The following is a 13,033-nucleotide window of genomic DNA, read 5'->3' on the forward strand; positions in this document are numbered from 1 at the left end:
TCAAATACTGCAATAGAAAGAGGGCTTATATTTCTGACAGTGGTAGTTATTAACTTAAAACAATTACAATTGACAGATAATGCATTCTATACATCTCATTAAAGTGTCTCAAGAACTTGACATCAACATTCATTGTAAACCACTTGCATATTATTACAATGTTAAAACCTTGTATCTCCTAAAGAGCAGCTTGAAGATGGAGAAAACTCTTTTTACATTTAGCTCAATTTTACAAATTTTTTTTTTTTTCCCTCTGCTTTTCCGTTTACAAATGTAATTCATAGTGACAGCTTTTTGTGCTTTCTTTATCCTTTGCCGATAGGCATGTAGTGCTGTTGTTCTTCTTTTTCTAGACAGACTACAAAAGTTTGAAAAAACAAGCTTATGTGCCCTCTCGACTGTCTTGTACAGTTCTTCATTCTTAGTGTACTTGTCTGATTGACTCCATTTAATAAGGTCTGTTAGCATGGTCTGCAAGTCAGCCTTTGACTTTATCATGGGTGTTTTGTGCTCACAAGGTGTCTGCGCCAAGAAGAGGATGCTACGAACCAAAACACAGACACATTTCTCACCATAACTATTTGCTACACATGTACACAAGTTTGAACTTCTGTGATTTATAGTTCCTGAACTCCCATCACTGTGAAAGACTGTGAGGGTTTCCTCATCTGAAAAGTATTAATGACTGCTAATTATTTTTTTAGCAACAGAATTCCTGATGTCCTGAATGTCTATTCCTTGTTGCTGTGCAACTGTTTTTGAGAAAACAATGTGTTTACACATGGCACCACTTTTGGATCTTCTGCAGTCACATTTAACCATCACCAAATCAACTGTGTTATTCTGTGCACCTGTATCAGGTGGAACAACACATGTTCCATTTTCATTAATTGTACATTTTGAATCAAGCCCTTTCTCAATCATACTTTTGACAGCATTAGAAAAGTCTTCAGTGTTGGCTCCCTTGATCCGTCCAATTTCTGCCAAGTCTTCCATGTAACTTAAAATAACACAGACAGAATCAGTCATTACATATGGAAATGTGTGAAAAAAGTAATAAAGAACAGAAAATAATAAAATAATAGAATAGTTTAATTACCAATAATATTTCTGGAGATCTCCACACAGCAAGCGAAGCAGCTGATCAATCCGCCGGTTTGTGTTTCCCTTTAGAAACTGATATTTAATTGTAAGGAAGAATCTATGTAAGAAACATAAAAGAAGTGTTGATTAAAGGTGTGTTTTTTGAAATGGTTTTCAAAAACTTTATTGAACTGGGGTGGGTTTCCCGAAAACGATCAGTCTTAGTGAATAACGAATGACGTGAGTAAAGAACAAGCCAGTTCTCCGAGTGTTTCCCAAAGAGCTTCACAAAGTGAAAATTAACAAACAAGTTTAAAGAAGTCTCAGTCGAACCAAAAACATTGATTCAACACTGCCAAATATCCAGTATTTATTCACTATTACACCCTAAAAACGTAGAAATGTGTTGTAATCGTCAACATTATACATATTCTGAAATTTTAATTTAGATGTACTTTGGCATTGAAAAAATACTCCTAAAGATACATATGAATAATGAATAATCAAAAATCAAATCTATTTTAAAACATTAAACTTGTTTACTATTATTAATATGTATTACATAAATATATATTATATTAATTCATATTATTAATGTTAATTGATTTATTATTATTAATAATAATGATAGTAATAATAAAATAATATTATAATACGTATACATATGTTCCTGTATGTCTATATGTGTATATGTCTCTATATATTTATTCCTGTAAATAAATAAATTAACACACACATATATATATATATATATATATATATATATATATATATATATATATATATATATATACACTATATTAGATTTATATAGCATAATTATTATTTATTATATAAATATAGTTTTCTCAGCGTCTCCTGGAGTTCCTGGAGGTGCTGAACAATAGTCGCTGCTGAGCTCCAGCTCACCTCAAATCACCATCTCAGTTCATCAGGTTTAGGTCAGGAGATTGTGAAGGCCATATACCTTTTTGTTTACTAGATAATGGAAATATATTTAGTTGTGCTGTAATTCCCGGCCTGGTGGGAATTATGTATAGGAGCGTGTATGCCACAGTAACCGCCACGATACAGAATGCACAGACTTGGATACAGCAGCTTTTCTTAGACCGTGAGCATCATCTGCAGGAATTAATTGGTTGCATTAATTGCTGCATTAATATCAAGAACTCTAACATTGCTAATCTGTATTTTACTAATTTATTTATGTGTGTAATTGTTCAATTCCAATATGCCCAGTTAGACTACAAGCTACAGTTGGCATTATAATATAATATAATATAATATAATATAATAGATTCCCCTTTAAGTAGAATGTTATGAATAACGACTGGGTCAGGTTACTCGTTAATCTGCGAGCGAGTTTACGTAGTACTTTAGTTACGCACCGGTTTGGGAAACACTCTTTAATTAACGATCAATCTTAAGTACGAGTTAACGAAGTTCTTAGCGTTACGAAGCTTTCGGGAAACCAACCCCTGTTCTTTTTGAAGCAGAATGAGGGTGCAACATATAGTGCTGGGAAAAAAGTATTTGCCACTTACAGATTTCTTTTGGTTTTGCTTTTTTTGTCATGCTTACCTTTTTCAGATTAACAAGCTAATTTTAATATCAGACAAAGTAAAATTCTAATATACAATTCATATTTTTACTTTGTCTAAACATTTTTTTTTTCTATTAGAGATGTATGTTGTACACTCATTCTGTCTCTGAAAAATAGGTATCACTACATTTCCATAAAATTATGTGTGTATATAAATATCAGACCACAGCAATGCGTAAAGACAACATTATGACATATGCTGTTTTTAAGAGCAGCATGTTTTAGTGAGCCAATACTAATTGTTGTCAAATTTTACAATAAGTATTGCCATTACTAATATACCATAAAATTTGTAGAAGCAGGCTCTATCAGTATAAAGTGATTAAAATAGCAAATTATTGCAATAAATAAACCAATATACAACTCTGTACCTTTCTGCTTTGTTGTTGGTTTCACTGTTCTCATGACTGAATGACCTGCCAAAATTGGACCACAGCTGTCCACAAGAAATCCACTGAGGCTTCAAGTAGGCGGTTACATGTGAACTGCCAAGGTAGGAATCCAGCTCCTTGCATTTTACGTCGGCTGTGTTGATGAACTCCTCTTCCTGAAAAACACAGGAACACATATTATAATAGGTACAATCTTGCAAAACATTCAATGTAAAAGTTTTAATAAGTTAAAGGGCATCTAAGTAAATCTGAAGACAAACTTTATTTTACAAACAAGAGATGAATAATGTGAAAAGAATTTTATTCAAATATTTAACTACTTATATCAAGTACAAAAGTACATCTTACCGTTAGGCACACCTTCATTGCTGCCATTGCCTGAATGACCATGTTTCTTTGGTCCACTGGAAGGTTTCCTCCATCTCTCTTTACCAACCACCTGTGTACTGCCTATTTGGTAAATTAAATTTAAAAAAATATTGAATGATCAATATTTATATCATTTTTTTAAATAGTAAAACAATGCATTTCTTGTATGCATATTGTAGTGAATACCCTAAACCAGGCATCCACACAGATCTAAACCACACCTGGATGGATCCATTATATGGGTAGGGTAATGGACTAAATTTATCCAAATTATTTAGGTATTTGAAAAAGCCATCATACACAAACTGTTCTCCTTTTCTAGATGTAACTACACGCTTACTGATTAATTAATCTAAATTATTTGAACTTAATCACATTCATCACTTTCTGTTGAGAAAGTATTTTAAATTGTACAATTTAAATGAATTAGCTGAGGGGCAAATAATTTAATAAATAGCGGGTATAGACTTAAAATCTCCCTGTAATGAGCCTCAGTCAGTAACAGATGTTGTAACACTGTACATCTCTTACACAACTAGACTAATTTAGTATAGCTGCACCTTTATTTACCTAAACATTACAAAACTATTATAGAAGATGAGCACACAAACCGGAGGCTATTTTCAGGAGATTCTACAATACTCAAATATGTCTTAAAGAGTAATTAAATATGCTGCTCTCTTATATAAATCCCATTCCAATGAAGTTGGGGCGTTGTGTAAAACATAAATAAAAACATAATACAATGATTGCAAAGTCTTTTCAAACTATATTCAACTTAATACACTACAAACTCAAGTTGAAATGTTTAAACAGAAATGAAATATGAAATGTTTAAACAGATAAACTTCATTGTTTTTTACATATTCACTCATTTGATGGCTGCAACACTTTCCAAAAAAGGGGCAACAAAAGACTGGGAAAACTAAGGAATGCTCAAAAAAACAGGTGAACAGGTTAACTGGAAACAGATGAGTGTCATAATTAGTTATAAAGGGATCATCCCTGAAATGCTTAGTTGTTCACAAGCAAGGTTCATGATCTAACAGTCCAACAGTTTAAGAATGTTTCTCAATATGAAATTGCAAAGGGATTTTATCAACAGCCCATGATATCATCAAATGATTCAGAAAATCTGGAGAAATCCCTGCAAGTAAGTGACAAGGCCCAAAACGACAAAAGTGCATGGGTAATCTGCACATATCTAAAGCTCCATTAAAGCTGAAAGGTACATACAGGTTTTGGAGCTGCCATCCAAGCGATATATTTTTCAGGGACATCCTGCTTTTTACAGAAAGACAATGCAGAGCCACATTCTGCACATGTTACAACAGCATGGCTTCATAGTAAAAGAGTGCGGGTAATAGACTGGCCTGCCTGCAGTCCAGACCCGTCTCCCATTGAAAATGTGTGGCACATTTTAAAGCACTAAATACAACAATGTAGACCCCAGACTGTTGAACAGCTGAAATTGTACATCAAGCAAAAATGGGAAAGAATTACACCTACAAAGATTTAACTATTATTGTCCTCAGTTTCCAAATGCTTACTGAGTGTTTTTAAAGGAAAGGTGATGTAACACAGTGGTAAACATGTCCCTTTCCCAACTCTTATTTGGAACATGTTGCAGCATCAAATTCAAAATGAGTAAATATATATATTTAAAAAAGAATGTATCCGTTTTGTTTTTTGTAGCGTATTGAATGTAGGTTAAAAAGGATTTGCAAATCATTGTATTGTTTTTATATATGTTCTACACAACATCCAACTTCATTGAAATTGGTGTTGTAATAAAATATTCCTACTAGTTTATTAGAGAATTAAATTATCAGTAATGATAATAGTAATATATACATACAATTTCATGCAAAACTTTCTGAATGTCAGTAGCCGTTGCCATCCAAATGTTTTCTAATGTGTACCTGCAGAACATGAAACCAGCATATGAGGACCTTTGCTGAAGGAAAAACCTGTGCTATTGCCTTGAGCTCTTTTAGGTCCTTGTCAACCATCACTGACCTACAGAGGAATGAAAAGAGAATAGAGAGAGAGGATACAAAATTTAATCCATATTTCAATATAAATGAAAAGCAATATATATATAAACCTTTGCGCAGTAGACATGCCAAGTTTACATATATCACCATAAATATCAAAAGTAAATGCAAAAACTAAAAGTGAAACAACACTAATAAGTCACTAGGCTCTGTTAAAAAAGTTAAATACCCCACAATTGGCAAAATTATTCATGTTTAAAAAAATAACTTACTCTGACAGCACTAAAAATGCATCATTTAAATGAATGTTAACCTCAATGGAGTTTTAGCAAATAACAATACATATCTCTGGTCAATAAACTGAAAAATCTGATCAAAAGCAATAGGATACTAACCTGGGATAAAAACCAGGGTTAGAGCTAGAAAGCTTTTCTAGACAGAGAGAGAGTGTGGCTGCTGATTCCTCACTGACTATGAAGTATGCAAATGGAACTCCTCTACCAATGCTGTTGCTCAGAAGAAGTGCATAGAATGCATAGCCATACGAAGTTATGCTTTTGTAGGTGGCGTCCATGAACATCATGGGATGTGGATGTAATTTCAGGAGTTCTTTTTGCCAGGGAGTCTGCACTACAATTATCAATGGATTTTCTTCACTTAAAGGCTGATAAAAAGAAATGTTTTCTTTCAGCTCTGATGTGGCTAGAATATCCACACTGACACTATCATTCACGTCAGGAAAAAATAGTGCATTTATGCTCTTTTTGATTGTTCTTATGTCTTCTGGTGTAACATAATAACGACGATTGTGTTTGTCTACATGTCCATGACGTTCTGCCCAATCAACACTCTTTAAAAGTGTTTCAGAAACTGACAGTCCCTGCTCAAGCCACATTTCAATGAAACCTAGTAGCTCTGGGTCAACAGGGTTTTTTACACCCTCTTCTTGAATGTCAACATCATGTCCATGGTGTTTTAACATTTTGTTCACAACAGCACCTGTAAATGCAGCATCTCTTATTATTCTAAAAGACACATAGGCCCCACAAGAGTTGGCCCTGGTTTGTGTTGGTTTTCCTTTGCTCTTTCCAGTTGGTTTGCTGGACCGCTCACATGCGTAGTAATAGTAGTTCTTGTGAGTACATACAGGAGATTTAAAGTAGCTCTGAGTTTCATCTTCCAATTTCTTGATATAAGATTTCATGAAGTCCCATTGCTCGTCAAAAACAACTACTTCTTGTATGACATCAGGATCTGTAACCTTCTTCAGCTTTCGTCTAACACCTTTAATCCAGATATTCTCCATTTTCTTTCCTAAACAAAAAACAAAACAAAACATGAAAACAAAAAAATAGTACCATTACTTCTATACAGGAGTTACAGTGCCCATTTCATTTTTTTTCTTACAAAAGGTTGGCCATTATGCCAGTAGCAAAGCACATGATTTAAAGCCAAACACACTATTGATAGATATTACCATGGTTCAGTTATGACCCAATGAATATGAATCAATAAGATGTAGTTCAAACATATAGTTAATTACTTCTGATTTTTAAACCAGTGCTTTGCTGCCCCAAGAGCAGCGTTAGCCTCTATATAAAGTGGTAATGCTAACCCTACAGACTAATCTTGTACATGTTTCAGTTTTCCTGCCCCAAGAGCAGCATTATGCTGTGTCTGAATTTCAAATGCTCATCTGAAACAGTCATTTTGCCAATGGTTCAATTCTGCTGCTCCAAGAGCAGCAACACGCTGTATGTAGTCAGATATTCTTCAATTAAACAAACCTATGTGAATATATGATTTAATCCTCCTAACCCAAAATGCAGCAATAATCTAAATCAACACGTTTAAAGCCAACCCTACAGCCTTAAAAACATTTTAATCTAACATGATTTGCACAAATAAACAACAGTTCTGCTGCCCCAAGAGCAGCACTAGTTGGTATAAAATATATTATTGCTAAATATGGCTAGGAATCAATTATACTGACCCAAAATGAACAATAATATAAATCAGTAAGATGCAGTTCAAATTTATAGTACATTGCCGCCGCCTTTACAACTACTGTTCTGCTGCCCCCAGAACATAACCCTGTACCCAAGAGTAGCAGTATTCTTTATATAATATAAACATGCTAAATTTCAGGATTTAATATTGGTGTTGCTCAATTTTACAGACCCAAAATCTGCATTAAAATTAATCAGTATAAAAAAGCCCAAACATATAGTTAATTACTTCTGATTTTTAAACCAGTGCTTTGCTGCCCCAAGAGCAGCGTTAGCCTCTATATAAAGTGGTAATGCTAACCCTACAGACTAATCTTGTACATGTTTCAGTTTTCCTGCCCCAAGAGCAGCATTATGCTGTGTCTGAATTTCAAATGCTCATCTGAAACAGTCATCATGCCAATGGTTCAATTCTGCTGCTCCAAGAGCAGCAATACGCTGTATGTAGTCAGATATTCTTCAATTAAACAAACCTATGTGAATATATGATTTAATCCTCCTAACCCAAAATGCAACATTAATCATGATGATAATCAGGATGATAAAGGCGAAACTTACAGTACATTGGAAGCAGTTGTGTAACTCATAATTTAAAACAAAACCAAGTTCTGCTGTCCTAAGAGCAGCGTTATAGTACACCTATGTTATATTTAACAATTCAATGTGTGCATCAGTACTAATTGACATCACATTATAAATTACATTTGCTAAACTATTTATATATTTGAAAATCATATTTACTTTGCAAAATAGGAACAAACAAACAAAAAAAAAAGAATTTTGCCCTATGGCCCGCTTGCAATACCTCTGCAGCCCACTTGGGGGGTGCGGCCCACAGGTTAAAAAACACTGTTATAGAGTCTTTTATGTCAATAGATCAATTCGTCTGCCCCCAGAGCAGCAAAAAACTATATATTAACGTTACAGTGGCTTATAACACAGCACGAGACACATTTCTACAATTCCTGTAAAGCAGTATAAAACTTTTCCATTCTCAAGTTGTGTTTGTATGACTTAATACACTACTACACATCCAAGTAAGCAAGAGTAAATATACCAAGCATGCTAGCTAAAGCCTGTTGAACACTGCTATTATCTGACTAACATTAACAACCCCTATGCAATTTTTATCCCTCATTTCATATAATTGTAGATTATATCAGACTGAATATTGTTTAATAGCTGACAAATGTCTAGCTGACCTTATCAAAACTACTTTAAACTATGGAGCTAATTAGCTAACCTAAGTATCTGAACTTGCTAGCTAGCAAGGTTAGCTGGCTCAGTAGCCTAATAATGCACACTATTATTTTAAGTTCATTTAATAAGGCATATCTGTTCCCAAAATAAACTCTTTAAAATAATAATAAAAAAAATACTTAATTACTTTTGCTATTTTTTGGCTAGCTGACTATCGAAAATACTGTGCTAATCTTGCTAGCCAATTAGCCTGAAAATTCACACTACTGTTTCAAGTTAACTTAAAAAGCTCTTATTCAGTACATTAATATTATTTTAATAAAAATAAAAGCATCTTACCTTCAAAAACTGTGATTTTTCACTCCTCAAAGATGGCTGGATCCAACTGCCCGGTCTTTTTTTTCATTTAGCAGATCCTGCCTTTTCCCCCGCCTCTTCTTTAAATTGATTGGTTGTTTCTCTGAACCAATCAGTTTTCTTTCTGCCCTCAGAACCCTTTTGTGTAAGTAAAACTCCCATCTGCCAACATCCTGCACATAACCCTTGATCCAGTTGCTGTAGCCTTTTAGTAAAACAGCCCAGGAAATCAAAAATGGCCAATTATTTTTAGTCCATTTTCCGACTGCTTTCACCGTTAATTCTGGGAGGTATTCGAGGTTAGTTGTCCACACAGGATGTGTATTAACCACCATTTGCTGTAAGAACTGTCTGTGAGAAACTTTTAGGAATTCAGATGTTCTGCTTTCCTTACCACCATTAAACACTATTCTGACTTTGATTTCTTAATTTCCCTTTAAATTATTAAGATAATTTTGAAATAAATAGAATTATTTGTGTTCTGTTTTTAAAGTTTAATAAAGATGTTCCAACATGTGAAGTTTTAAACTGTCCACTTGGTGGCAGCAGACACCAGCCAACCAACAAGGTCATTTATTGCAGGAGATTTTGCTAAATATAAGCATTTACTTAGTATTTTAATTGAATTTCTTTAACGCTAATAATTACAGCACTGACCGTAATTGTAAACAATCATGTTTAAGTATTTGAGATCTAACAAGAAATTCACATTTCTGCATTATAAAAAGGTACTTCTGCATTATAAAAATTGTTAAATTATCATCATTTGGTATAAATCATTAGACTTGTTTGGGTTCATTCATTGGAGGGTTTGAACATAAATATAATCTGAAATAAAATGGCTATATCTATGCTGTAGTGATGGTGACGCCTGATTCTAATCAATTGACTGTTCTACTCAATAACATTTTTTCAGTAAAAAAAAAAAAATAAATTAGTTAGTTTACAACAAAGCACCGAACCTCCACTCTGAACAAGCTTATATGAAACCCCCACTCTGAATGAGTTCGTTTCAAAACGATAAAAGCAACAAAAGCAAACTGTGGATTACTCACAATCATCAAACTCCACGTTACTGAAGATTATACAAGGTTCTTGCACCATTTTAAAAGTCAAATGACTTTTGATAAAAATCTTTATCAGCCTCAATGAATATAATTTAAGACCCAAAAATGTTGTCATAATTTATATTGTAGAAAATGTATTGTATTAAAAATCAAAATGTAACATTTCCCAATTGTTTTCTCTTTTTTATTCTTCAATTTTGTTCCATTGTGATGAAGAATAGAGCATTACATTACATAATGTAGTTGCATTACATTAAACAACACACTGTACTGCAATGTAGGAAACATAAAGAATAATGAAAGAACACAACAAAGTAAAAGCATGTTGTTCAGATTGAGCATATGTGTAGCTTCCTGCACATATGGAAAGAAGAGGAATTGTTCAAGCTAGCTTGCTGCTAGAGTTAGCTAGCTCTCCAGTATTATTAGCTATTAACTATCTGCTAACATTAGTTCTCTTCCCAGTAACGTTAGCTAGCCCGCCACTAACGTTAGTACGTTAACATGTTAGCTAGCTCTCCGCTAAAGTTAGTATGTTGCTAGCTCGCCACTACAGTTAACATGTTAGCTAGCTCTCAGCTAACCTTTGTTCTCTCCCCAGTAATGTAGCTAGTTCACCAATAATTTAGTGTGTTAGCTAGCTCGCCGATAACATTAGCTAGCTCTCTGCTAACATTAGTTCTCTCCCCAGTAATGTAGCTAGCTCACCAGTAAAGTTAGTGTTAACTAGCTTGCTGCTAGTGTTAGCTAGCTCTCTGCTAACCTTAGTTCCCTCCCAATAACGTTAGCTAGCTTGCCGCTACTGTTAGTATGTTAACATGTTGGCTAGCTCACCGCTTATGTAGTGTGTGTTTTTCCAACGGCATTAAACGCACAGTCTGAAAATGTAATACCTAGAGAAACTTTACAGTAAATTTAAGACAATTTAAGGCTTACTCTGATTTTAACTTAAGACACTTTTTAAGAACCTGCAAGAATCAGGTCAAAAAGAAAAAAAAAACAGTATTCAGAATAATGTGTTTAATCATTTGCTGTTTCTGGAACAGGTTTCACAGCTTTTTGCTCTTATTAGAACTTTCTTATCTGAATAAAGTTTATACTCTTTGCAGCTGTTAAAATATCTCCCCATTCATTCCAAACACAGAGCAAAGATCAATCATTAAACCACATACATACAGATGTTTGAATACAGCTTTGTCTTTTTTATTTATATAAGATAATTTGCACTTATATAGCTTGTTTATTTTGCAGAGTATACAGCTTGTGATTGAATTGTCTTTGTAATGAAACTGTGAGCTAAATGCTAAATGAGTGTTCAATGAATGATTAATTGTTTACAGGTTTATTTGAATATTGGAAAAGGTTTATAAAGCCACAAGCGCTACCATATTTAATTAGTTTTACGCAGATACTGAAGTAGTGAGAAAGTAATGATATTATAAACTTGGGAGAGGTTTTTAATGGTTGCTGTTATTTATCATTATTGATAAACATGCATGGAGTCAATCTTCTCTTATAAATCATCTAATCGTTTCTGTTACTGAACACATGTTGAGAGTTTTCACATCTTTCTACAGTAACATGAGAAAGTGGCTGATTTTCAAAGCTCTATATGCATTCTCTTAAATCAACGCACCAGAAATATTATGAAGAGATCAACTCTTTTTCCTATGCACATCTTAGTGAATCTACAGTACATTGCACCTTCAACCCGCTCTAGGAATTCACCTTGCAGCCATGCCAGTTTACATACTGATGTGTTTTTCTAGACTAAGTTGAACATAAGAAGCATTTTAGTTTTGAACTGGTCTGGATTTAGAAGGTGACTGCTCATCGAAATCACTTCCAAAATCACAGCCACACAGAAATCTTCAGAATGTCACGTAGCATCAGAATCATGTTGATGCTTCACAGAGAAGGTGAATAGCATCTCTGCCACTCTGGGCTCAGTGTGCTGCTAACTGCACTAAGGAACTTTGATGGAGGAAACAGGAAAAGGCTGTGTTATATCTTGTAATATTACTTGGTTGTCTCAGTCCACATGCTTCTTTCACTTCAGAAGCAGCTTTTGTTTTCCTCTAAATAAAATTAATGTGTGCTTTGAGACAAAAGGAGCTCAATGCAGGATTGGTTTTCAACTGCAGTAATTACACTCTCAACCTGTCGGGGCTATTAAGCAAGAAATAGCTCATTTCAACAACGTTGCTTTAAAATAAAAACATGCACTTTTCCCAGTAGCCTTAAACAAAGACACTACAAAGATACAACATTTCATGATTATGATAATTACGTTTATCTGGCTAATATCTGATGTATGCCTTTGTATAATAAAAGTTTCTCTGGAAGATCATGTGGGTAATATATATGTCCCCAGACCTACTCAGATTTACTTTTCAATCCCAAAGTTAAATTCTCTGTTCGGAACTGAATTGCAGAATGTATAAAAACAGTGTTAAAACATTTATGACAGTCATTAGAAGGTCAATGATTTAGAGACCACACACACACACACACACACACACACAAAACTGATTTCTGCAGTGTTCTTCGGCACAAGCAGAAGAATCCTGAGAATTTTCCTCAAACCTGCAAAAAACCAAACACACTCAGTCACTTTTTTAAACACAGTTTAACACGACTGCAGAGATCAATCATTCATATTTATTCACACTGAATCACATAATTGAGCTGATTAATAAAGTTAAAATAGGTTATTATACAACCATTAAACACATTGAAATTAGGTAATGTGAGGTAGGTTGAAGCTGAGAATCTGTTTAATTTCTATGTGTTATATTTAACTCAACAAGCACAAATTGAGCTATTCTTTTTTAAACTAATGCAGTTAACTATAGAAATGTGTCAGGGGACCTCATTATCTAAGATTATTTCCATTACGTGTCATTAGATGCTGTTAAAGAAAAGAACAATATTGTAAAAATGACATAGCTATTCC

General features: G+C 33.9%; 1 protein-coding gene across 2 annotated transcripts; it reads right to left on the minus strand.

Annotated features, from left to right (window-relative positions):
• Positions 1-514: 514 nt before the first annotated feature.
• On the minus strand, positions 515-9,172 carry LOC125794054 (uncharacterized). 2 transcript variants are annotated; one of them, XM_049473468.1, is made up of 7 exons: positions 8,993-9,172; positions 5,840-6,758; positions 5,370-5,466; positions 3,427-3,528; positions 3,058-3,233; positions 1,100-1,201; positions 515-1,000 (listed from the first exon to the last, which is right to left on the minus strand). In XM_049473468.1, exons 2-7 carry the CDS (start codon positions 6,748-6,750, stop codon positions 679-681), a joined length of 1,710 nt encoding a protein of 569 aa, XP_049329425.1. In that variant the 5' UTR covers positions 6,751-6,758; positions 8,993-9,172; the 3' UTR covers positions 515-678. The 2 variants fall into 2 exon arrangements, with proteins under 2 accessions (XP_049329425.1, XP_049329424.1); XM_049473467.1 differs by lacking the exon at positions 8,993-9,172 and having other exon boundaries at positions 5,840-7,147.
• Positions 9,173-13,033: the final 3,861 nt, after the last annotated feature.

Source organism: Astyanax mexicanus, unplaced genomic scaffold, assembly GCF_023375975.1.
Source record: "Astyanax mexicanus isolate ESR-SI-001 unplaced genomic scaffold, AstMex3_surface scaffold_38, whole genome shotgun sequence".
Lineage (NCBI taxonomy): Eukaryota > Metazoa > Chordata > Actinopteri > Characiformes > Acestrorhamphidae > Astyanax > Astyanax mexicanus.

Bases quoted from the DNA above. Each gene is read 5' to 3' on its own strand.
- LOC125794054 (XM_049473467.1), bottom strand. From the start codon at position 6,783: ATGTTTTGTTTTGTTTTTTGTTTAGGAAAGAAAATGGAGAATATCTGG. The intron at 1,202-3,057 runs GTACAGAGTTGT...TTTCTTACATAG, and splicing joins ACCAACAACAAAGCAGAAAG to ATTCTTCCTTACAATTAAAT. The intron at 1,001-1,099 runs GTAATTAAACTA...TGTTATTTTAAG, and splicing joins GATCTCCAGAAATATTATTG to TTACATGGAAGACTTGGCAG.